The sequence below is a fragment of the Henckelia pumila genome, chromosome 4 (assembly GCF_033568475.1).
Source record: "Henckelia pumila isolate YLH828 chromosome 4, ASM3356847v2, whole genome shotgun sequence".
Taxonomy (NCBI): Eukaryota; Viridiplantae; Streptophyta; class Magnoliopsida; order Lamiales; family Gesneriaceae; genus Henckelia; species Henckelia pumila.
Window position 1 is genome coordinate 148,960,069 of NC_133123.1, and position 27,752 is coordinate 148,987,820.

At 33.6% G+C, this 27,752-nt stretch overlaps 3 protein-coding genes across 4 annotated transcripts; all 3 read left to right on the plus strand.

Moving 5' to 3' along the window:
* Nucleotides 1-4,309: 4,309 nt before the first annotated feature.
* LOC140866370 (putative late blight resistance protein homolog R1B-16) lies at nt 4,310-8,136 on the plus strand. 2 transcript variants are annotated; one of them, XM_073271346.1, is made up of 3 exons: nt 4,310-4,398; nt 4,552-7,250; nt 8,039-8,136. In XM_073271346.1, exons 2-3 carry the CDS (start codon nt 4,592-4,594, stop codon nt 8,053-8,055), a joined length of 2,676 nt encoding a protein of 891 aa, XP_073127447.1. In that variant the 5' UTR covers nt 4,310-4,398; nt 4,552-4,591; the 3' UTR covers nt 8,056-8,136. The 2 variants fall into 2 exon arrangements, with proteins under 2 accessions (XP_073127447.1, XP_073127448.1); XM_073271347.1 differs by lacking the exon at nt 4,310-4,398 and having other exon boundaries at nt 4,408-7,250.
* A 6,739-nt stretch (nt 8,137-14,875) lies between these two features.
* Nucleotides 14,876-15,532, plus strand: LOC140862030 (uncharacterized). The gene has a single exon (XM_073265036.1). The coding sequence runs from the start codon at nt 14,876-14,878 to the stop codon at nt 15,530-15,532; it is 657 nt and encodes a 218-aa protein (XP_073121137.1).
* Nucleotides 15,533-25,851: 10,319 nt separating this feature from the next.
* LOC140862031 (uncharacterized protein At2g29880-like) lies at nt 25,852-26,863 on the plus strand. The gene is made up of 3 exons (XM_073265037.1): nt 25,852-26,018; nt 26,099-26,177; nt 26,267-26,863. The coding sequence occupies exons 1-3, from the start codon at nt 25,852-25,854 to the stop codon at nt 26,861-26,863; spliced, it is 843 nt and encodes a 280-aa protein (XP_073121138.1).
* The last annotated feature ends 889 nt before the right edge of the window (nt 26,864-27,752 follow it).

A 27,752-nucleotide genomic window follows, 5' to 3' on the forward strand; every position in this document is an offset into this window, starting at 1 on the left:
TTTCCTCCTCCTGCTTGCTCCCTGAGTTTTGCTAAAGAAGGATCTTGGTTCTGTTTCAACTTGACTGTTTCTCGAAGACATGGTTGTGCTGAGAGTGAGGCTAAGATTACCTTACCCATGTTCTTCCGACTTAGAGCATCAGCTACCTTGTTTGCTTTTCCAGGGTGGTAGCTTATTGTCAAGTCATAATCCTTCAATAGTTCAATCCACCTTCTCTGTCTTATATTCAACTCTTTTTGAGTAAACAAGTATTTGAGACTTTGATGATCAGTGAATATTTCACACTTTGCACCGTAAAGATAATGTCTCCAAATCTTTAGTGCAAAGACCACTGCGGCTAGTTCGAGGTCATGTGTGGGGTAGTTTTGCTCATACGACTTTAGTTTTCTTGAAGCATAAGCAATTACTCTTCCATCTTGCATGAGCATGCATCCAAATCCTCCCTTTGACGCATCGCTATAGATGGTAATCTTTTTCTTCGGATGGTAGTGCCAATACTCGTGTAGATGCCAGCTTTTTCTTCAAAATTTCGAAGATCTTTTCACAAGTTTCATCCCAGTTGAACTTAGAGTTCTTTTGTGTGAGTTTGGTTAGAGGTATAGATATCGAGGAAAAACCTTCCACAAATTTTCGATAGTAGCCAGCCAAACCTAGAAAGCTTCGAATTTCAGTTACAGTTTTTGTTCGAGGCCAATCCATAACTGCCTCAACTTTTTTGGGATCCACAGATACTCCGTCTTTGGATATTATATGGCCCAAGAAGGTGACGCTCTTTAGCCAAAATTCACACTTCTTGAATTTGGCATAAAGTTCTTTCTCTCTTAGCGTCTGAAGAGTGAGTCGGAGATGCTTTTTGTGGTCTTCGCTACCGCCTAATTTTATTTCCTTTCATACTGGTGTATGCTCATTATTTTTATTATATTAGATTAGTGGCATAAAGATTGAAGGCGATCGAAAATAATCATCTTTCAAGTTGAGACATAATTGGGTATTATGTATTGGTGAATATTTAAGGATTTTGAGGTATATAATTCTTAAACTATGCCTGAAGTTGAGGTAGATGATGATTCACAATAGTTTTCCACTATATGAATATGAGATCGAGGTAAGCAGGCTTCTATATTTCTTTTGTGTGATATAAGTTTCTACACTTATATTTATTTTTGCGTGTGAGTTAAGTTTTATAACATAAATACTTATACTTTTGAAAATTCGATCGGCATGATAATATTCGTTTCACTTTGATATATATTATTTTGTTGGCTATTCGTGATATTATTTGAAGCATGTTAGAATTATTTGGAAATATTTGAGATGCACTGTTAAGAGTCGATTTTGAAATGGTTAAGGAATTTCAGACGATTTGATTTGATTTGATATGGCCCTGATGCGGGTTATAATAACTGTTTTTTTTTTTAAGAGTCGATTTAGAAATGGTTAAGGAATTTCTGACTATTTGATTTCATTTGATATGGCCCTGATGCGATGGGTTATAATAACCGTTCCTTTGGCCTCGCCCCTTAGAGGAGTAACATATAGGGGACTGATCAGTAAAACCACGGAAAATGATAATTAACAGTGCAATATTTGCTTTGTATTTGTTCGCATTCAACATGCTTATTTTGTTTCGAGATTATGAAATATACATGTGTACATGCAAATATATTTTTGGTGTTTATCGTGCTCGATCGGCTCCCACTTGCTGAGTGTTTCACAAAACACTCACCCCCTTACTTTCCTCCCCAGATACCGAAGAACATTTAGAAGAGGATGAACAATATGCTTTCTGGGGTTGGTGATCAAGTTGAAGTTTTATTAGTAGTTATTTTCTGTTATTTTGTCGCTTCCGCCATTGTCGTATTTCCTATTGGTAAAGAAATATTTGATTATGTAAAAGACTGGTTGAAGGCTATTTTTTATACAACGTGGCTTGTTGTTTTACGATTCGAAATGTTAAACAACGCCGATGTCAACTAGGCCTGGTTTTGGGGCGTGACAAGTTATCTTCTCATAACCCAATGATCGACTGGCTTATGTAGATCAATTACTCAGCTCTCTCATTTTGCAGTATGTGAAGGTTGTTTAGACTTGAGAGAAAAGTCTACTAGAATTTTAAGGGGAAAAAAATTAGTTATCCAAATTATTTTTCATTTAACCAACGGAAATTGTTTTTTTATTTTATCCGACTCTTCACAATTTAGTCATTTATGTTGTCAAATTTCAGTTTGAGTTCGCTATCTATGATTTTTAAAAATTGGCAATTTTAGTCATGTTTCTAAAATCGTAAAATGACAAGATTACAAGATGAAAAAAGCAGTTTTCCCTTTGAATTATAAGCACCAAACCAAAGAGATCTAATTCTTAAATTTGTTCACAATTACTTGTGGGCCTGAACTTGCTACCAGCAGCCCGAGTAACCAATAGGCAATAAGTCATACCAAACTTAGTGAGCATGACTCCAGCCCATTTACATGTGGGCCTAGTAATATTTGGCAAGTCCGAAGATCTAGCCTGTTGGGCACATAACATGCTATTGCATATTTTGATGAGAACAAAGGACGACGGATGTGATTTAGATCCATTTTAAGGGTGTAATTTATATTAAACTATTTTTTATCTTTTTTATTATCTATGTAATTTTTTTAATTAAAATTCACTTTTTTTTTCACGCCCAAAGTCCAGTCAACCTCCATAACTCTAGGGCGTAATTTCATTAAACAAGACATCTAATGATTTCTTTATTTATAATTTATTATATTAACATCGTCTACCACTACTCCAATTCTAGGGCGTCCACTTTTTGTGGTGGAGTTTTGCAGTACTTTTGCAAAACTCCACCACTCAAAGTATTTTCAATTTTTTTAGTTAATTATTAAAAAACCAAGTAAAAAATATTTAAAACATTTTTTCTCCATGCCCGCTCAAACCTAAGCCCGCATCGTGTTGGTCAGCTTTCACATTTAGTTTGATTGAAAAAATTTCAATCCAAGCTACTTAAATTGTGTGACGGAGCGGAATATGTCAACTCGACGAACTCAACCCAAATTGACGACTCTAAAAACAAATACAATCAAGTAAATAAACAACGAAAACTCACATCACACTTTTAAAATAATATAGTATAGATATAGATATAGAATAGATCAGAAATCTATTCGATTATTTTGGTTTAACAGAAATATTGTTAAACCTCTCATGCGAGTAACAACAATGATGTAACAAATTCAACTCTTAGAACAAGTCAAGTTCATTGAATAATCAAATTATTAACTAATCATATCTTTTAGAGCAAATTGATAATTAAAAATACTAATGATGTCATCTTTTGTTGTTGCTTTATCGTTCAAACCATTATGAAATTAAAACTATAAAAAGTCGCCTCATCTCCATTTGTTAGCTAGTCTAATCAATTGGCTAAAAATGTTGTGAAATTTTTATTTAAAATCTAATTAGCTCTTTAGAAAAATTATTTAGGTAACGCTTTTACGTGCTTCGTGCATTAGATTGTAGATTGTCATCAAGTCAAGAATAATATGTGCTTTTTGAACATGCAATTTTAATTTTTAGGTCTCAGCTTCATATATGGTGTTCGGCTACAAAAGGTTTGTTTCCTTCAAGAATTTCTCCAACATTATTCACAAAGAGACCGTGACGAAATTTAAGATTAATCTGAGAAAATATTACCAAAATAACATAACAAACGATTGTTTTATAATTTAGTACCCGATTTACCAAAAATGTAGAACCGATTTACTTGATTAAACCAATTTGATTGCTTACGGTTTACTTAATTAAATATTGTATGATGCTACAACAAATTCAACTCCTAGATCAAGTCATAGTCATTTGATGATATAATTAAGAAATAATGTCTTAGCTTAGTTGATATATAAACATCCTAATGTATACATCTCCATTTGTTAATTATGCCTATGATTAAATAAAAGGGTATTTTTTGTCAATTTTTAACTGAAAATGGTGTGTATGCTACAAATCTAAAATCACATGGGGTTATTAGCTTTATAAAATTTCATAGGAAGTTATTAGCAAACTCGGAATTTCACAGGGTGATATATGCAATTTCCCCTTTAATATATTTTTGAAATTTGTTGAAGATGTTTAATTTATTAATAGAATTAACAAATAATGCTTTTGCTTAGTTGATATATAAAATATCGTAATGCACATCATCCCCACTTGTTACTTAATGGTTAAATAAAATGAAATCAGACAGCAAAGTCAACTATGGCAATGGTTAAATATATCAAACGACCAAGTCACCTGCAAGTATATCATCTCCATTTGCTAACGTAAATGCATAGGCAAAAATTGTTGTGAAGATTTTTTGAGTCTAAGATCTCAACTCCCAGCGTCTTTTTCCGGATTCAACTCATATCGGTATGCCACTTTCTTCAAAGTAACAAGTTTCATAGATAAGCATTGTCTATTAATGCAACAAAAGTTGTTTTGATCGATCTTCATTACTCCTGCTTGCACAAACACTAACACTATCAATATCCTGATACTGTGTTTTCTGAAATATATATGCAGAAGCCAAATTCACTACTGAAAGTTAATTGAAGCTTCAAATATGGCGGTGGTGGCATACGCAGCTCTAATGTCTCTTCTGAATACTTCAGAGCTCATCTTGCACCCTTCCCAGCAATGGCTACGTATAAACATAACACAGATTGAGTCCCTGCTGCAAAAGGTTCATCTCTTTCAAGAATTTCTCGAAGCTTATTCACACAGAGGCCTCCCAGACATGGCTGGAGTGGAGAGTCAAATTGCAGCTGCAGCTTATGCAGCAGAAGAAATCATTGAGTTACATGTATTGGATCAGATTCCAGCACGATCTATGGGTCGCGAGGGGAATAGCTCGACAAGGTTCTCTGAAGATATCCCTAAAGTTATAGAAGAGATGGAGGATCTGATCGGGAACAAGCTAATGAGAATAAAAGAGACTATTGGGAAGTTTGAGGAAGAATATCCCACATTCATAGATTATTCGCCTGCTGTGGCGTCAAGATCAGCTCCCAAGGAACAAACTACGATGGTGGGTTGTGATGAGAAGTTGAATGAAATATTGGATATACTCACAGGACAACAATCAAATCGCCAAATGGTAGCAATTGTTGGAATGGGAGGAATAGGTAAGACCACTCTAGCTAACAATGTCTACCAACATCCATATATTCAGAATCACTTCCATATTTGTGCATGGGCTACAATATCTCAAATATATAGTGCACGAAAAATTATTTACGAAATGCTATCAGAAATTGGACAAAGTAGATCAGAGGGTGGTCATTTAAGTGATGATGAGTTGGGCCAGGCCAAGTGTGATGCTGGTGATGAACAATTGGGTGAACAATTGTACAAAACCTTATGTGGTAGAAGATATTTGATCGTGCTGGACGATTTATGGAGCATTGAGGCTTGGGATGAGATAAAACGATTCTTTCCAAAACATTGCAACAACGGAAGTCGAATCATGATAACCACTAGGGTAAAGAAGGTCGCAGCAGAATTGAGCTCGTATCCGCCTTTTGAAATGGATTTGTTAGATGACAACAGCAGCTGGGAAGTGATGAGAGAAAAAGTTTTCGGACATGAACAAGGTTGTCCTCCTGAACTGGAAGAATTAGGGAAGACCATTGCGAAAAATTGCAAAGGACTTCCTCTGACAATTGTGGTGATCGGGGGACTACTCGCCAAGTCTGATAAGACCAAGGAGTTGTGGAGGCACGTCTCAGAAAATTTGAACTCAATCATAAATTCAGAGGAGGAAGAGAAATGCTTGGAGATATTATATTTGAGTTACAAAAACTTGCCTATTCATTTGAAACCATGCTTTCTCTACTTGGCCGTGACTCGACGATCATATAATATTGATATCCCTGACCTTATCAGGGAATGGGTTTCTTTGGGATTTGTAAAACCGATAAAAGGTAAAAGCTTGGAAGAGGCAGCACATGAATACATAACAGACCTCGTTGATAGAAACCTCCTTTTCCTTCGTAGACGAGATGTCCTTGGTGACTTACTAAGTTGCGGTGTGCATGATCTCTTGATAGAACTATCCGTTAGGGAGGTGAAAAAAATAAACCTGTTTCGTTTGTTGAAATATGATGAGAACCCAGAATTCATGTTTTACCTACGTATTGATCCATCTCTTTTGAAACCCGAATTAGAATCCATCCCACGTTCCATTGATATATTTGGACCAGCATTAATAAATCGATCCGACGGTGATAATTTACAATTTTTGAGGGTGTTGATAATGACTGATTCAATTATGCCTGATGAAGACTCGCAGCTAATGAACTTGCGGTTCTTGTATTTCCATGGTCATTTGGATCGGAAATCGATTTCGAGGTTTTATTCTTTGATGTCCCTGTTTTGGAATCTACAAACTTTGCAAATTGATAATTCCTCCTCTGAAACTTTATATCTGCCACCGCAAATTTGGTGTTTGCCACACCTTAGGCATCTCCAAACTCATAGATGTGTTTTACCCCACCCTCCCATTGACAATCATATTTTGGGAAATCTGCAGACTCTCCACACGGTTGTATTTTTTAGGTGTGGTGAGGAGGTTTATACAAGACTTCCAAATCTGAAGGTGTTAGGAATTGAATATGAAGATGTATACCCAGCGGGTTTGGGATGGCCATTGTTCCACCTTCACAATCTCGTCCACTTGCACAAACTCCAATCACTATATTTCAAGGCAAATCCCTTCAAATTTAACATCAAAATTCCGAAATACCTCAGATTCCCACCTTCTCTCAAAGAGTTGACTTTACATAGATGCAGCTTACCTTGGAAAGATATGAGCATTGTGGGTTCATTGCCTAATCTGGAGCTACTTAAGCTCTGGTCCGGCGCGTGTAAAGGACAGATATGGTGTCCAATACAAGGACACTTCGTCAAATTGAAAGAATTGGACATTTTGGGGATTGATTTGTTGCATTGGAGAGCAAACAAGACGCACTTCCCAATCCTTGAGCACTTGATTCTTCGTCATTTGAATTTGCAAGAATTTCCTCAAGATTTTGGCCAACACCAAACACTGGATAAAATTGAAGTGGTTTATTGTGGCGATTCTACCAACGCTTGGGCAAAGCAAATATGCGAGGAACAAAAAGAGAGCTTTGGAAATGAAGGCTTTCGAGTCATATTAAGTGGAAGAGAGGAAAAAAAGAGCACCATAATTACTAGCATTGGCGATTACACCCTTTCAAAAGGTATTTAATTTCAATCCACCTATAGTCTTTTTCTTCCATCTATGATCTATTTGTCGAAACAGTCAGAAATTAAAAAATTATTCTACCAAAATTAAATTTTTTAAAAATTGATCAACCTAAATTAAAAGTTGATGCACGGAAAACTTTATTTTCCCAAGAAATAAATATGCGAGTTTCTTGCATTGCCAATGTTTGTTACATTTTTATGTTTAGTATCCTTCATACTTAAACTTAATCTTGAACGTAAAACATTTAGAACTGAACTGGAAACTTTTAAAAATATTTGGAACCAAATCGGGAACATAAAACATTTAGGACTGAATCGGAAATTTTTGGAAAACATTTGAGACCAAACCGGGAACATTGAAACATTTAGAACTGAACCGGGAATGTGTCCAAATATTTAGGACGGAACCGGGATTTTAGCCAAACCATTGAAAACGGTCATAAAGTATTTGTCCACATGGAGTCTTATATTTGAACTTAATATTTGGTTACTAGAATTTTGAAAATTTAAAAGGTATTAAAACTTCCAAGCTATATATAATAGATTTGATAGGACACTTCAAATGGTGGAGTAACAGTCAAATTCTAATCCTATAAATAAGTAGCATATATATATATATGCATAAAATTGTAATGTGTTATAATCCCAAATTATTTTTTTGGGAACATTTTCCAAATCAAATTTCAAAGTATATATTACTTGTTTATTTTCTCGTTGCTTAATTTAGATTGTTGAGTGTTTTGAGAGTCAGTGTGCTAATGATTTCAGCAACATCATGCAGGTGTGTTCTACGACTGAGCTCGAGCTTTGTAGCATTTATTTTTTCTATTTCAGTAACATCGCGTCATCCTTTTAGTGATGTTTTGTGGTTGTAAGATACATATAAAGATTCTTATTAAAAATATGGATCAAAATAAATATGTAAAGATAATATTTGTAAAAATTTGTATCTTGTAATCTTTTCTATAAATAGGGATGATTGAGTTCAATGAAATTTGCACATGAGTATTGACTCATATGAATTCTCTCTTCTCTCATGAATTCTCTCTACTCATCTCTCTATTTCTATTATGATTTATGACACGTTATCATCACGATGCTATAACCAACTGAGAATGAAAATAATTCTCGTTTTATTGATACTATTGGAATAGCACAACGTGTTGTCAATACTCAAATTTATGAGAGATATTCATTGGTGCTCTAGAAGCAGCACAAAGATATATTCATTGGTGCTATAGAAGTAGCACAATGAAAATAATTGATATATTGATGCTCATGAAATATCATGAATATGTTGATGGTTATATAGCACAACATGACTTTACATTCAGAATTTGATGAAATTCATGATCATGATATAATATATTGAGAATTTTGAGAGATTCGTGATTACAATTTTGATATATTGAAATATATTCATGAATTCATGATATAATATATTGAATATTGAGAATCTAAAGAGATTCCTAGTTATAATATAATATATTGAAAATCTGAATAGATTCATGATAAAGATGTGATATATGATTTCGTATATTGAAAAAGTAAAAAAATCATGATTGATATCTTATATGATATCAAATATCTACAAATATCATTGAAGAAATTGATCACATGTCAAAATATATCAATATTGAAATATTGATAAAAATATGAAAGATTTGATAATATTCGTGAAGCATATTAATATAAGATCCAAGATTTGGAAATATTTTCGAAGAATATAATTTAATGCCCTTTTGGTTGTTGAGGATCTTATGAATTGGAAATTTAGTACAATTTCTCAATGAATATCGATATATGATCTACAATTGTCAATATCCATAAAAAATATTATTAAAGATCTATGTGAGATATATATCAAAAGATATTGACTTGATATCGATTCAAATCATATATTTGTTTTTAAAATGCTCTAGAAGAAGCATGATCTATTATTTGTCACTATTTTTATGAATATCGACTTGATGTTCAATGATGAACTGCATATGCTATTGATTGAAAATTATGAATGTGCGGTAGTAAGATCGCAACACTATCAACCGAAAAATAAAAATAAATGTTAAACCCAATGAATTGGATAATCATCTATATTGGGCAACAACAATGATGGATTGATGGTAGCATATGCATGATGATGTCAATGAGTTGATTTATGACTAACTTCACGTCATTTTATTTATTTATTGAACTAATTTATTTTTGATAAATTAAGTTTGTATTTGTTTAAACTAAATCGTGGAAAACTCTAGCATGTGTTTTGTTTTGATTCACATAAATTATTTTGATGATATAAAATAAGATCTACAAAAATTGTGAATCTATTCTATTGGTTAATAAATTGAATGAGATGTCACATTAATTGAATATGAAATTTGATGATAATTTTTTTTGATTTAAGAATTTTATAGTTTAAGGATATATTGGGTTGTTAAATCTTTATGCCCTAAAGTTTGATTATGAATTTTAAATTCTTCAATTTTGATTGTGGATATAAATTTTGGATTTTTTAAAAATTATTTGATTAAGTTATCATTTTTTTAAATGAATGATAAAATATTTTTATCACATGTTATTATTTTACATGTAGGAACATAAATTTAATGTGAGATGACATTTGTTATAGATTGAATGTCATTGTTGAATGTAAAAGATCTACTTGGTGCATACAAAAATTTTAAAAGGTACGTCCGATTTCATAATTTCAATTATCTTAATCTAATATCTTATTTATATATTTTGTTCAAGGAAAGACAATTATGACAATTGTCTAATTAATGTGGTCCATTCTTTTAAGTGAATGTGACAGTGCCAATGAACACAGTTGATACACTGTAATTTAATTCTTCAAGGAATAATATGTCATCTCGTATGAAGCGATATATGAATCATAAATTCGGCACAAAATATTGAGATATACGTCATAATCAAGTATTGTACTAAACGCACATCGGTATCTCGTATCACTATCGTACCTGAAGTACGTAAAGAGATTTTATTGATATCTATCAAGCAAGATATAAAAGTTTGTGGAGACCATTGATGTCTATCCAAATTATATGTTTCATCATACGTTGATATGAATGTATGAAAGATCTTGAATATCGTTTGATTGACGATGAAAAAAGATGATGTGCTTGATATTATAAAATAGTGATACACAATAATGATGTATATGTATTTTTGAATCTAGTAGATATTGATTTGGTTTAAATAGTATATTACAAATCAATATTTCTAGAAGAGCTAAAGAGCTCCACAAGTATAATTCATACAAATAATTTTAGAGTTTGGCATAATGGATTGAATTGAGCATTCAAATTATATAAATAGTTGAAAAACTATTGATAGTGCACAAAAATGTTGATGGATAAGTCAAAAGTTTTTGGATCGATAAATATGAAGGTTTTTGAATCAAATATCCAGAAGATTTTATGAATTCTTATTGGCTTATCAAATTTGATATCACTATCATTAGCTCAAATTGATATAAGTCCCCATATTGTCTTGAATGAATAAATAACAAGGGCCCATGAAGCGCAACATGATGTTTGCAAAAATACGTATTGAGAAAAACTTTCAAAATATATAATCAAGACAAGCTTGATAAAAAAAAAGAGGATATGCATATCAATTTTATGATTATAAATACGTTGGTTTAGTTAATTTATTTTGCCTCCAATAAACTATTAAACCATGAGAATAAATGCGTCATATTTGGGGATATCTGAAATATATTTTGTAAATATTATGTCAAATGATTATGTACTGAAAGTTAATGTTTGTGCGAAAAATGCACTACATAAATCTCTTGAAGAGATTATAAATATGTTGGAAATGAATTAGATCTTATGATCAATTATTTTGAACAATGATATTTTTATGACGCGAAATTCTCATTCGTTATTCTTGTGAAACAATGTTTTCAACATTGAGGGGGAGGAAATAGAATCTACAAGAATATTTGAGATCGATCTCAATGAAATATAAAGTGAGCATGATGTTCAAATTTTAACTCAAATACATTATTTGATCTTGTGTATAAGATCGTTTAGCTTCATTTATGTTCAAGTTGAACAATATATATAAATCGTCTTTAGTGACAAATCCCTTTAAAGAAAATGAGTGAACATCTCAATGTGAAAAGAACAATGGAGGCTGGTCGTTATGAAATAAATTGACGTCCTGCAGGACCATATTTTATATTATTTGCAAGTAAATGAAAAAAGACGCTAGAAGCGTGAACGAACAATTATTTCAATGAATCCAATTTGGATTATGTTATTCATGAAGAATAACAAGTGTATTAAAATATGAGATTTCACAAATTATTTGGGATCGAAATGATATAATCATTAGTGTGTTTTGCTATTACGCAAAATGATGATTATTTTGAACTATAATTTGTTGAACTTTCAATAACAATGATATGTGGCAATATGAGAAAATATTAGCAAAGTTTTTCAAGCGGATTATGAGAAAATATTTGCACTTATTATGAATGCACTGATTTGATGGTGATACATATAGAAACATCCTCGAAGGATTCGATGCTCAAAATATTATTTTTGCCAACTTGAAGAAAAAGAAAAACTATTTGGTCTTGAAGTACCATATATATGGCAAAATCTGCATCTAAATTAATTTTTGGCAAAGTAGTGCATAAGATCGAAATATTAAGATTTAATAATTGAAAGTGATGTTTGCAAGAGGGGGAGCAATTAAAGTTGAACTTTTTTTCCCTTGTCTATGATTTTTCCCACTAATTTTTCATAAATAGGTTTTTAATGAGGCAATTAACAAGTATCAAGAGATGTTGTACTCTTTTTCCTTCATTAGGATTTTGTCTCACTGAGTTTTTTCTGATAAGATTTTAACGAGGCGCATCCATCGTCGGAAAAATATCCAAATAAAATATATGTTGTTGTACTCTTTTTTCTTTGTTCAGATTTTTCCCACGGGGTTTTACTGTCAAGGTTTTAACGAGACATCACTTGAGTCCCGATGAAGTTCCCAGACATACATCTTGCCAAATGGAGATTTTGAAGAATCGATTGCTTGTGCAAATAATCATCTAAGGGGATTGTTATAAATATATGATTATTATTATAGATGATTATCTTATTAAAGATATGTGATCAAAATAAATATGTAAATATAATATTTGTACAGATTTGTATATTGTAATCTTTTCTTATAAATAGGGGTGATTGAGTTCAATGAAATTTGCACCTGAGTATTGACTCATATGAATTCTCTCATCTCTCATGAATTCTCTCTACTCATCTCTCTATTTCTATTATGATTTATAACAAATTTAGAATTCTTTCAGATATTACAGTTTTTAACTTTTAACGATTTATTTGAAACTAGAAAATTCTATATTCTTAAATATTTACAATTAAAGACTATTTCATAACTAATACGTGCATAAAAATGTAATACAAAAGTGTTTGCGATGAGAATACAAAGATGCACAAAAAAACCAAGAAAGAGATATTATAACAAGTTAAAAAATTTCAACAACTATATTTTTTAATTTTCAAACCGTTATTTGAAACTATAAAATTCTATATTCTTAATATTCACATTTAAAGAGTGTGTAGAAGTTTAATAACTAATACATGAAATTTTAATACACTGTTTGCACTGAGAATTTGATGATGCACAAAAAATATTTCTATTTAAACAAAAAAAAACAAATAATATAACAATTCAGAAATTTTTCGGCAATGATAGTTTCTAATTTTCATCTTGAGTTATTTGAAACTATAAAATTCTATATTCATAAATCTTTACACTTAAAAGAGTATATATATATAGAGGTTTCATAACCAATTCATGGAAATTAAATACATTGTTCGCAATAAAAATTTCATGATGCACCAATTTTTTTTATAAAATTGTAAAATAAAATAATTATAAGAACTTAAAAACTTTATAAATCAAAATAAAAAATGTAAATATAATTTGTTCTCACATAAAAATTTATTCGAGTTCACCGTTATAGTGCGTTTTTTTTTCATCTAGTTTTCATTATTCATTAATAAAATAAAATTTCTAATTTCCATTTTTGTGATAGAATTGAAATAGAAATATTAGATATATAACAAGATCTCTAAGAGCATGTACAAGCACTACAAGAAATTTGACTTTCGCAGCACGACATCAATGGCCGCCAATAGTATTATTTACAGCGTGCCTAACCATGTATGCTACTAATATTGTTTTATAGCTTATACAATAATGTTACCTAATAATGTTTTAGTAGATCACAAGTCAAAAATTAAAACTACAAATTAAATTTCAATTTAAAGAAATTACAAATGTTGAATACAAATAAATAATAGACAAAATTATTTACTAATTATATAATTAACAAAACAAACAAAAACAAAAAACAAACAAATTAATTTCCAACGTCCGCTGCTACTGACAATGTTTTGCAGTATTTGTTATCGTGATGTATTTTTGAAATTATTTTTTTAAAATTAAAAATAAATAAAAAAACCCCTTGTACGAAGAACTTATACAAATACATAGAGAGTTCTACTCGGTCTGATATAGAACTCTAACTAAAAAGAGGAGAAATAAAATAGAGATATTTTTTTAAGAAAAAGAAATTAAGTCATGGAACAAAAGAAGATTAGACGACAAAGCACAGAAGAAAAGGATAGGCTTTATCCTTTTAAGTTCTGTTTTGACTTATAAATAACACAATTTTTGAGTCATAAGTTTTCTATAACCTATCAATATATAAAAAGAAATTATTTTATTCCATAAATTATTTATAAAATTATTAAGTAAAAGAAAAATTTATGCTTAATATTATTAAAATTTAATTTTATGCTTAGAAACAAGGAACTTAAGTAATTCTAATAACATAATTAGTTAAATTAAATAATATGTGTATGTTAGGTCTTCTGATTTTAAAACATACTAAATTTTTACCCTTTTTATTTTTATATTTAAAAAGGATAATTCAAGTACCGATAATTATTTTATTTTTTAAATGAAAGTGTAGCATCCACCCTCTATATATCTCGCGCGCTTGACATTATTTATTGAATTGTAGCATGCACGCTCAAATTTTTTTATGTTTGTATTATTTTTATTTTTGTGAAAAGGGCAAAACGCGGAGAATAATTTTAAAAGTGGATTTTTTTTTAAAATTGTAAATAAATCAATTAATTTTATAAGACATTTTTGTAAATTAATAATTATCCATAGACAAAAGGAAACTAACATTTTATTAAATAATAATCCACATTAAGGATAAAATAATATGGTTTTTTACAGTAGAACAATTGGTGTATATTTTTTTAAAAATTTTAAAATGGGTAATATAATCCCCAATCTTAATAGATAAATCAACCCAGATAGAATGGATACTAACAGAATTAACGGAAATTCAAGAACGTGAAAAATGTATAATTGGAAACTTACTAGGATTCATGATACATTGATACTATGACTGCTCTATAATAAACCATGCATCGTTCATTTACATAATAAACGGAAATTCAACAGCCTATAAATCTAGAAGCCAGAAGAGTACGTATCGTCGACAAATTAAGTTTTTGGAAAATTTATCATTGTCTGCAACATATATTCAATGGAGCTCTCGGAGATTCAGTTCAATATCATTAGGTTCCCGCATCCACGTCGATCTTGTTCAGGAGAAGGAGACGAGAGATCAGCGCAGCCAATTTTGTGTCGATGGAGACATCCAGCCGTCGGACTTGTGGCAGTAAACTGTGACGCATCGTATCGTGCCTCGAATGATACTGGAGGCTATGGTATAATTATCAGAGATCATATGGGAAGAGTGAAGATGACGAAAGCTTCTCGGTTTCGAATGAGTTGTGCGATTGACAAACAGAAAGCATCAAGAATGGAGTATGGAGTCAAGGTGTTGATGCTCGAGATGATTGCTATTCGAGACGGGCTTCGGCTTTCAAAGAGTTTAGGATTCATGGCGGTAGAGGTGCGATCCGACTCCAAGACCGCAATCGCCATCTTGATCGGGCAAGCCCCATGCCCCGACGACTGCCGGGAAATTGTATCTGAGATCATGTTGGAGTTGCGTTTGTTTCCCGTTCTTGGATTCATCTTCGTGTACGGAGAATGCAACAGAGCAGCAGATTTCCTATCTAAATTTGTGACGGGATACGGAGAAAAGTGCATGGATTGGTCGGAACTGCCTCAAGATTTACACCAAATAGTATTAGAGGATGCTTTAGGGTTGTTGATTGAAAGACTACCAAAATAATCAATCAATTATCAAATATTATTGTAAAATTTCTAAATTGTAGCTAGTACGTAGTTACAATTTTTTACTTTGTATCTAGTTGTGCTTCCTTCATTTGTTACATTAATGCAAGAAGCAAAATATTCTCAGAATTATATATTTTCAAGGATGCATGCATGTTTTTATTTGATCCCCATTCTAATCTTAATGAATATTTCGATTCTTTCTTGATTAAAAAAATATGTGATTTCTAAGTTAAATTATATATTTAATTATTTGATCTATTTTTTTAATATTATATCCATGATAAAAAAATATCATTATTATGAAACGTAGAATTAATATACAAATTATGTGCCACTATAAAGATAATAAATAGGTCCAAATTTATTTGATTCAATAAAATTCAGTTTCTATATTATACATACAAAATCGCTTGGAGTCGGTCTCGCATGGAAATAGCCCTTGTTTCATCTGTAGATCTTTCCCCAACCCATATTCTTTAGGGAATTGTTCCTCCAGAAAATGATCATACTTCTGGAATGTCACTTGGAAGTGGATGTTGACAAACTTCACACATGAGGATAATGCAGCATTTACAAAATACTAAAAATATGATGTGGTTTAGCCTTTAGAGGAACCGTATCAATTCTAAGGTTGAACATAAATTTTTTTAATTTTTCCCATAAAAGATCAGGATGCATGGCGTCAACAAATCATACCGCGACCACAGTTAGGTCGGAAGAGCACATGCTTACAGGAACCACACAATACTTCATCGGCTGAAACCGGCTTCCATGTTCTAAGATTACTACTTCCAGGATTCATATTTTTATCTTTGATACTGCTAACATTAGTTGTCAAAGTATCTTCTTTGTGATCTGGTAAGTTTGAGATGCCAGTCTCTGATGAACTGGAATAGGTCCAACCTGCTCCATCCTCCCCGGAATCTCCTCCTTGCATATGAACACGGATTGAGTGATGAATCAGCTCAAGATATATATGCATGGTTGTAAAGAATCAAGGGACTGGATGACTAGTCTTCTGATAAGTTGTGGCGACAAATAGCTCATTAACTTCTCATCTTCTGCAGCATGAAAAATTATCAAATTGCATAAACCACTGGCTGAGCTTGCATCAATTATCATCAACCAAGTACCAAAAGAAATATAATACAGTAAAGCTGAACTAAAATTTGGTTTCCTCTTTTCTCAAAGGCAAGAGGATACATTTTCAAGAGCATCATATTGAAGGAAAATGATAATACCCGTTCCTACATATATATCGGACAACCAACAGGACTTGTGCAGACCACTCATGGACTTATGAATACACCAGAAACAGGAGATATGACCACAAGTTGTGACAAATGAGAGGGAAGAATTAGTCACAAGCTAATAGATCAGGGGGTTGTGTATATGTATCATGCATGGAACAAAACTTTAACTAGCTAATACAACAGGCTTGTATAGAACATCTCTGCAGAAGAACATTTAAAATATAAAATAAAATAAAATAAAATAAAACAAGAGAGTTTAATTGCCTTGAGATATTTCTAAAGAAAACAAGTGATCAAACAGGTGGTAGGCATGAACATGCACTATAACAGCAATTTGAACATGTCAACGAAACTTCAAAGACTACATGATTATTTAACATACACACCAAGTTGGTTTCTACCCATTCATAGCAATAACAACTAGAAAGCACAAACTGAAAATCAAACAAAACCAGGAAAATATACATTCGTGCATTACTGAAAAATCATAGATAATACACAAACAACCGTCTTCCAAGAACACGCATATTGCGCATCAATTATTGGTTCCTTTTTCCTTGGCGAAAAAGCAAGATGCTAATAATTATTTCAATGGCGGCATTGGGGCATGCTGTTGAAACTTAATATTTACAGCCCGCGAAGCTCCCTGCTAATAGTATAGAAATAAAATCGATTTGTTTCTTTCTTTTTTAAAATGAAAATTTCTATATTTCAGCGCATAGTATCATAAGCTCGGTGTCAAATCCCCAAATCACTACTCTTTCTGTCAGCAAAGGTGGGCAGGGGACATGCATTTAATGCATGTCCCAAAGTCTTCAAAGGCAGCAGAATTATTGGAGGAATCGGTCCAATCTGGTGGCAGCCATCCAATGAAGAAATTTTGTAGGAAAGAGTGAAGGAAACTTCAATCACGTACGAGGGGAGGGAGCTCTATAAATAGAGCTCCCCTCAACCATTCTCAGTATCCCATCCTCAACTTCCTCCTTCTGTTCTTGAGTGCATTTCTTCTCCTATATTTCTATATATATTTGTGAGATAGGTTTTCTCCTGTATAAGAGAGTGAGTGTCTCGTTGGAAACACAGAGAGAGGTTGTAATTCTCCAAATATTATAGTGGAATCTTTTGGTCTTGCCCGTGGTTTTTACCCTAATAATTTTTAGGGGTTTTTCACGTAAATCTTGGTGTCTATTTATTCTTCAATTTCCATAGTTTCTATCTCGTAATACCGCACCTGGGATCAACAAGTGGTATCAGAGCCTTGGCATAAAATTTCTTAAAATTCTAAGTATGCTCTGTGGTTGCAGCTGTGACTGATCTTCCACATCAGAAAAGATTTTTTGAAGATTTTATAAGGCAAGATTCTTGTAGTCAAGATGACGGCAAAATACGAGATAGAAAAGTTCAATGGAAGCAATTTTTTGCTGTGGAAATTGAAGGTGCAAGCAATTCTAACAAAGGAGCGTTGTTTGGCAGCTATTGGAGATAGACCGGAGGATATCACGGATGATCAAAAGTGGATTGAGATGAATCACAATGCTGTTACCAATTTGCACTTGGCTATAGCGGATGAAGTATTGTCAAGTATCTCCGAAATAAAAACTGCAAAAGTTATTTGGGATACTCTGGCAAAACTGTACGAGGTCAAGTCACTACACAACAAGATTTTCCTAAAGAGAAAGCTTTATACTCTTCGGATGGCGGAATCATCATCGATGACAGACCATATCAACACATTGAATACTCTATTTTCCCGGCTCACGTCTATGGGGCATAAAATAGAGGAAAAAGAACGTGCGGAGCTTCTACTTCAAAGTCTACCAGATTCATACGATCAGCTCATCATCAATGTTACCAACAATGTTCTTTCGGATAATTTAAATTTTGACGACGTCTTAACTGCGGTTCTTGGAGAAGAGAGTCGTCGAAGGAACAAGGAAGATAGGTTGGCAACGTCGAAGCAAGCAGAGGCTTTACCGATGACGAGAGGAAGATTGACGGAGCGTGACTCCAGTGGGAGCCACAGATATGGTAGATCCAAGTCAAGAAGTAAGAAGAAAAATATTTACTGCTTTAAATGTGGCGGTAAAGGGCACTTCAAGAGAGAGTGTACGAAGAGCATCGATAAGGGATCTCAAGGAAATGTGGCCAGTACTTCAGGTGGTGGTGAAATATCATTTAGCGAAGCAGCAACTGTTGCGGAAGGCAGACACAAATTATGTGATGCATGGATTATGGATTCAGGAGCGACGTGGCACATGACGTCAAGGAGAGAATGGTTCGATCAGTATGAACCAGTCTCAGGAGGAACTGTATTCATGGGAAACGATCATGCCTTGGAAATCGCTGGGGTCGGTACCATTAAAATCAAAATGTTTGATGGTACTATTCGCACCATACATGAGGTATGACATGTGAAGGGTCTGACAAAAAATCTTTTATCTTTGGGGCAACTGGATGATATTGGGTGCAAAACCCGTGTCGAGAAAGGGATCATGAAGATTGTGAAAGGCGCGCTTGTGGTTATGAAGGCGGAAAAGGTTGTTGCAAATCTGTATGTGTTGTTGGGGGAAACACACAAAGAGACGGAACTAGTTGTTGCATCAATTGGTTCGGGAGAAGAATCAACAGTGTTGTGGCATCGAAAGCTTGGGCATATGTCAGAACGAGGAATGAAAATTCTCTCAGAACGGAAGCTGTTGCCGGGGCTTACAAAAGTGACTCTACCCTTTTGTGAGCATTGTGTTACCAGTAAACAACACAGATTGAAGTTTGGCACATCTACTGCCAAAAGCAAAGGCATATTGGAGCTGATTCATTCTGATGTTTGGCAAGCACCGGTGGTATCCCTAGGAGGAGCGAGATATTTTGTCTCGTTTATTGATGATTTCTCTAGGAGATGTTGGGTGTATCCAATCAAGAAGAAGTCAGATGTTTTCGAAGTCTTCAAAGTTTTCAAAGCGCGGGTTGAACTTGATTCTGACAAGAAAATCAAGTGTTTGAGGACTGACAATGGAGGAGAATATACCAGTGATGAATTTGATGCATTCTGTCAACATGAGGGCATCAAACGACAGTTCACGACGGCTTACACGCCTCAGCAGAATGGAGTGGCGGAGCGGATGAACAGAACTTTGTTGGACAGAAAAAGGGCCATGTTAAGTACTGCGGGTCTACCAAAGCCATTTTGGGCAGAAGCAGTCAAAACCGCTTCTTATATCATCAATCGTTCTCCTTCAGTAGCGATTGATTTGAAGACTCCAATAGAGGTATGGACTGGCAAGCCAGCTGATTATTCTCGGTTACATACATTTGGAAGTCCGGTGTACGTTATGTACAATGAACAAGAAAGATCGAAGTTGGATTCCAAATCCAGAAAGTGTATCTTCTTGGGCTATGCTGATGGAGTAAAGGGGTTTCGCTTGTGGGATCCTACTGTCCACAAGCTTATCATCAGCAGAGATGTTATCTTCGAGGAAGATAAAGTGAAGGGAGACAAAGGCACAAATAATTCAGAAACTACTATCATTCAGGTGGAAAATAAGACAAACGAAGATCAAGTTTCTTGTGAAGCAGTACCAGAGCACGAGGTACAAGAACAAGTTGAGTCAGAGGTTTCCAAAGTGAGGCAGTCAACTCGAGAGAGAAGACCACCAGGTTGGCTTTCAGGTTATGTCACTGAAAGCAATATTGCATATTGTCTATTAACAGAGGATGGTGAGCCATCGAGTTTCCATGAGGCTACTCAAAGCTCGGATGTATCCCTGTGGATGACAGCGATGCAGGAAGAATTGGAAGCATTGGACAGGAACAAAACTTGGGATCTTGTTACACTACCACGAGGGAGGAAATCTATCGGTAACAGATGGGTCTATAAGATCAAGCGTGATGGAAATAACCAAGTGGAGCGGTATCGTGCAAGATTGGTTGTCAAAGGGTACGCTCAGAAAGAAGGTATTGACTTCAATGAGATATTTTCTCCTGTGGTTCGACTTTCAACAGTCAGGGTAGTATTGGCATTGTGTGCGGTGTTTGACCTACATCTAGAACAATTAGATGTGAAAACGGCATTTCTTCATGGCGATCTTGAAGAAGAAATCTATATGCTCCAGCCAGAAGGTTTTGCAGAAAAGGGAAAAGAGAACTTGGTTTGCAGGTTGAACAAATCTCTGTACGGTCTCAAACAGGCGCCGAGGTGTTGGTACAAGAGATTTGATTCCTATATCATGAGCCTTGGGTACAACAGACTCAGTGCAGATCCTTGTACGTATTTCAAGAGGTCTGGTGATGATGATTATATCATTTTGCTGTTGTACGTGGACGACATGTTGGTAGCAGGTCCCAACAAAGATCGGGTCCAAGAATTGAAGGCACAGTTGGCTAGGGAATTTGATATGAAGGACTTGGGACCAGCAAACAAGATTCTAGGGATGCAAGTTCACCGAGACAGAAGTAAAAGGAAGATTTGGCTTTCCCAGAAAAATTATTTGAAGAAAGTCTTGCAGCACTTCAACATGCAAGATAGTAAGCCAGTTTCAACCCCTCTTCCTATTAACTTCAAGTTATCTTCTACGATGTGTCCTAGCAGTGAAGCAGAGAAGATGGAGATGTCTCGAGTACCGTATGCATCAGCAGTGGGAAGTTTAATGTTCGCCATGATTTGTACAAGACCAGACATTGCACAAGCAGTGGGAGTAGTCAGCCGGTATATGGCGAATCCTGGACAAGAGCATTGGAGCACGGTTAAGAGGATCCTTAGATACATTAAGGGTACCTCGGATGCTGCATTATGTTTTGGAGGATCAGATTTTACACTCAGGGGCTATGTGGATTCAGATTACGCAGGTGATCCAGATAAAAGAAAATCTACTACTGGTTATGTGTTTACAGTTGCAGGAGGTGCAGTCAGCTGGGTTTCAAAACTGCAAACAGTTGTGGCGTTACCTACAACGGAAGCAGAATACATGACAGCTACTCAAGCTTGCAAGGAGGCAATATGGATTAAAAGGTTATTGGAGGAGCTTGGGCACAAACAAGATAAGATTCCTCTGTTTTGTGACAGTCAGAGTGCCTTGCACATTGCAAGGAATCCAGCCTTTCATTCCAGGACGAAACACATTGGAGTACAATTTCATTTTGTACGGGAAGTAGTAGAGGAAGGAAGTGTGGACATGCTGAAGATCCATACTAAGGATAACATTTCTGATTTTCTGACCAAGCCAGTGAACACAGATAAGTTTGAGTGGTGTAGATCCTCAAGTGGCCTAGCAGGAACGTAAGCAGCGGGAATGGCAAGATTGAAAGGATGTGTGGAGATGTGTTTGATTCTCAATCAAATCTCCAAGTGGGAGAAATGTCAGCAAAGGTGGGCAGGGGACATGCATTTAATGCATGTCCCAAAGTCTTCAAAGGCAGCAGAATTATTGGAGGAATCGGTCCAATCTGGTGGCAGCCATCCAATGAAGAAATTTTGTAGGAAAGAGTGAAGGAAACTTCAATCACGTACGAGGGGAGGGAGCTCTATAAATAGAGCTCCCCTCAACCATTCTCAGTATCCCATCCTCAACTTCCTCCTTCTGTTCTTGAGTGCATTTCTTCTCCTATATTTCTATATATATTTGTGAGATAGGTTTTCTCCTGTATAAGAGAGTGAGTGTCTCTTTGGAAACACAGAGAGAGATTGTAATTCTCCAAATATTATAGTGGAATCTTTTGATCTTGCCCGTGGTTTTTACCCTAATAATTTTTAGGGGTTTTCCACGTAAATCTTGGTGTCTATTTATTCTTCAATTTCCATAGTTTCTATCTCGTAATACCGCACCTGGGATCAACACTTTCCTCTTCGCATATATATATATTTTTTTTAACACAACCCTCCCATCGCCAAATCCTCTCATTCATTTCTATAATTGGTGGGAATTTTAATAACACTAGGGATGATGTGAAATGGATGAAGTCATGCTAATCCAGTGTTTTATTACGACATGGGGGTAAAATTCGAAACCCATATCCCCTTTTTTTCGAATTTTCATTGTATTGTTCAAATTTTATATTTGAAATTTTTTATTTTTTTAGTGTGTGTGAGTGGCTTTGAATTCGAGGAGAAAGTTTCAATTGTTTCCGCTGAGTTTAGGTGTTGATTATATAAGATTTATTGCAGTTTCAGGTGAGACATGAAATTCTCCAAGTGTTCTTGTATTTGAGTAAATGTTCAAGATTCTTCTCGGTAAATCTCCTAATTTAATTTAAAGAATTATTTTATTGTTTGATTAAGTTTTTTTCCCTCTTCACTTGCATATTCAACGAAAAACTTTTAGGGGGTGTATTCAAACAAAACTTTTAAAGACTTTTATGGACTCTAAAAGTTTAGAGGTATTCAATCTCTACTTTTGTATACTCCATAAAAGTAGAGTGATATTCAACATAGATTTAAATAAGTTTTAAAAAGTCAAGTGGTATTCAATCTTGACTTTTTAAAACTCTATAAAAGTCAAGTGGTATTGAAAAGCTATATAGATTTTCAATGACTTTTACCAAAATCTTTATGTACAAATATTCAAGCTGTAGGTACCATAAAAAAAAGTCTAGAATTTTCTTCTCATCACACCAAAGATTTTGATAGATTTTTAAAAAAACGTTTAGGGTTCTAAAGAGAGTTCTCTTCACGCCACCTTCTTCTCTCCATCGTTCCAGTCTTCTTCCATCCAAAGGTATGAAGAAATTCTTTCTTTCTCCTTAATTTTTTATCACTCATCGTCAATCTTTTATGTTATTACGTTGGTTACTAGGGATGTAAATGAGACGAACAGTTCGCGAACTGTTCGGGTCTCGGCTCGTTAAAAGCTCGTTCGGGCTCGTTTAATGAGGCTCGTTAAGGCAAACGAACCAAGCTCGAGCTTTACAATATTCGGCTCGTTAGCTCGTGAACATGCTCGTTAACAGGCTCGTTACAAGCTCGTAAGTAATCTCTTAGACGAAAAAAATAATAATATTGATTTTTAATTTATAAATTTACACTTTACTTATGAAAAATATTGAAAAATCTATAAAAATTAATTTATTATAATAAATTTACAAATTTTAATAATAATATTATATTTTTTCAAATATATAATTTAGTTTTTAATTAATTTAATGAATATTTAAATTTATATTTTAAATATATTAAGCTCGTTTCGGCTCGATAAAAGCTCGAATAAGCTCGTGAGCCATGAATATATTCGTTAAATAAGCTCGGGCTCGGCTCGTTTATAAATGAGCCGAGCTTGAACATTCAAAAGCTCGGCTCGGCTCGGCTCGGCTCGGCTCGTTTACATCCCTATTGGTTACCTTTTTTTTTGAAAATATTTGTTACTTTATAAATCATTGTTTTTGATATCTCATGAAATCAAATACACTAGTGCAAAAAATTTTCCCACGTATCTCGAATTAAAAAAATTTGTAGCAGAGGAAGTGGAGAAATATTATGAATTCCATGATGAAGAAGCCAAAAAAAAACAAAAAACAAAATACAGATCGAAAAGCATGTACCTTGATGGGTTTGTTGATGGAGAAAATATGATAGTATCTCAGATTTCTTTCTGCTATGAAATATGAGTGGCCGAGAGTTTGTGAGGATTTTAAGTGGTGCCATGTGGGAGAAATTAGTTTTAGGTAGTAGAGTACAACCGATGGTGCCATTTTAAGTCGTGGAAATTTTAACTTTTAGCCATGGAAGAAGTCTAATTCCATTAGTTCATAAATTTATGTGCCAATGTTCAAATTCCATTTCGTAATATATGTGGTTAATTTGGTGACTCTTATTGCCGAATCACATTGATTTTGGTTATTTAAAGTCAACACATGTATGGGTATGATTCATGCATGCATTGTGTTTTTTTTACTGGCAGAAAAAAAGGCAAAAAAAAAAAAAAAACAGAATAGTGTCAATCATGCAATTTCCAGTGACTTTTATTATAGTTTGATATTATAAACTTATAGGTCTTGAATTTTTTAGAACCACATTAACCATTCGCTGAAGCTTCAAAATGAGCTGCATACTGAGCAATGCATGCTCATAGTCTTATGCACCCTGTAGATTTTAGTTGCTGTTAATAGGTATACTGAAATCTTCACGTATTTTTCAGGAAGTGCCACATCATTTGATTGACGTAGTGCACCCGTTTGAAGGTAATAATTACTTTATTATGTGGCACACTTGATATATGTCCGTGAGAAAGTATTATGTTGCTTTATGTGATTGCAGCTCATGCATGCTCCTTAAATAGCAACCACTTTTTTTTTCTGCAGACTGCAATAGACAAAATTGGCAAGCTTCTATACATTTTATAGTTTATAAATTTACGATAGTTGCTTTCATGCTTATATATCTGGAGCAAATCATATAAGAAGCTACAAGATGTTGTGGAGTAGTCTATTATCCATGCAGAGCTGAAATTAGAGACATGCCAATATTTGCACTTAATTTTGCAAAGCAAAACATTCTTCATCCGTGCAAACCTTTTGGTCCGGCAGAATCACATTAGCGGAATATATCCCCAATAGTAAACATATTTTTAGTATTATGCGATTCTTGTGTTTTCCTTTGGCTTTGGTTTTTTTCTTTGGATCCCATTATAGGGATATACACCTAGAAGGCACTGTTAATTCAAACTCCAACTGGAGCTTTAATGACATTTTGATCCTATCCTGAATTCTCTTTAATCTAGCTCTATATTATTTAATATACTTTTGTTACTTAGGGGAAACCGATTTATTATTGCATATGGCTCCAATTCTACCCATGGTTACTTTCCTTATATATTTGACAGAGTATTCTTTCAACTTCCAGATTATTCTGTTGGACAATTTTATGAGGATGCAAGGCAAATAACAAAAGAAATTCTCAGTAAAGGCCGTTTATTTGATTAATTAATTTATTGGTGATATCTTCCATACTTATCTTGCCTTCTTGTACCTGTTAATAGTAGTCCTAACACTGCATCCACAAAATATATGTGTTGAAAATAGAGACGCATGTTTGATATACAATATTTTTAGATCGAAATATTTTTTATCGCAGAAAATGGGAGATTCACAAGCAAAGTATAATTTGTGGACGACTGAAGAGAGCAATGAATTGCTTAAACTCATGGTTGATGCTGCTATGCGAGGGTGGCGTGATAAGAACGGGATGTTGAACAAACGAACAGTGAAAAAAAATATACTTCCTGCTCTTAAGGAAAAAATAGGGTGTGAAAAAACTTTTGCATAATATCAAAGCCGTTTGAAGTGGTTCAAACAACGATACAGTAACTATTCTAAGCTTATAGTCATAATTCTGGATTTGGATGGGATCCTGTGACAAAGAAATTCACGGCTAGCGATGAAGTATGGGATGATTATTTTAAGGTGAGAGTATTTCTAGTTAAATAATAAATTTGCATTTCATATTATAATTAGAACTAATTTTTAACACTCATTTATATTTGTTTTCTCAGTCTCACCCTAGACATGAGTATTATCGGTCCAATACATTTGAAGATTATGAAGATTTGAGAATTGCAGTTGGAAATGGAACTGCTATTGGAAAATTCTCAAGTGCTGTAGGAGATGATGATGATGCGACAACATTTGAGACAGAACAACACAGAGGCACTAGTTTATTAGATGATCTCGTGTTTGATAGTGATAATGGTGCATTCATCCTAAACGATGGACAAGAATCTTCATATCAGCCTACATTTATTGAGGGCATTACTTCGCCATTGCCTTCTCAACCAATGAGCTCAGAGGTTCCTCCAGCTAGCAAAAAACGAGACAGAACAGATTTTGAATTAAAATCAAGAACGTCAAAGAATATTGATCCTGATGTTATGCAGAAGCTTTCTTGCAACCTTGAAAAGGCTGCTTCTAAGATTGAATCGATTGGTGCGGTAGATGATAATTGTTGGGATGCAATTAAGGAAGTCCCAGACTTGGATAATCGCACTCGATTCATAGTACTTGACTTGGTTAATACCAGAGCAAAGAAGACGGCTTTCTTGAAAATGACAATTGAAGAACGTTTGGAGTGGATAAAGTATAAATTGGAGTGATCGAATGTCGAGTTTGAAATTTATCTCAAAATGTTTTGGATTGTTTTCTTTAGTTATTGATCTAGTAGATCATGATTTTGAGATTTTGACTTGTTTATATTATTTTAGATTGTTTATCGAACAAATTTTATTTGATATGCATGTGGATTTTTTTTTCCATGAACTCATGGAGATTTTTTTATTTAATCATTTGTTTTATGCCAGTAAGTTTATTTAAATGTCAAAATTTTTCCGTATTCTGATTGATCATTATCTAAAATTTTTATACAATTATTTATCTAGTATTTTTTTGAGTCATTATTTATCTAGTATTGATTATTGATAAAAGTGTTATTATATATGAGTGAAAAAAATATTACTCATTGACAAAAAAAATCATGAATTTAAATAAGTGGTTGATTAATTGTTTTTTAAAATTAATAAAAAAAATTTATAAGCATAAAAATTTATGATAAAAATTTTATATGAAACAATTAGGCTCAAAAAATCAAGAAGAATTTACCAATAAAGTTTACAAAACTCTACAAAGAAAAGTCAACAATAGTCTATAAAAGTCATTAAAAGTAGTTCATGAACTCCACAAAAGTCTATGACAAAAGTCTTGAAAAAGTCAACAAGGTCTATAAAAGTCATTAAAAATCCACGAACTCCACAAAAGTTCATGAATTTAAAAAAGTCATTAAAAGTATAGAATGAATACACTCACCTTAGTTTGTAAAGATGCTTGTTTTTATGAGAGATGCAGTTTCAATGATTAACATGATTCGTTAAACATGTAGGGTTGGCTCTATGTTGTTTTTGGATGTCAAGTATTGAATAAAAACATTAACTAATTCTCAGCCAAAATTTAGATTACTCTATTTTTGAGAAAATAATAAAGAACAATAAT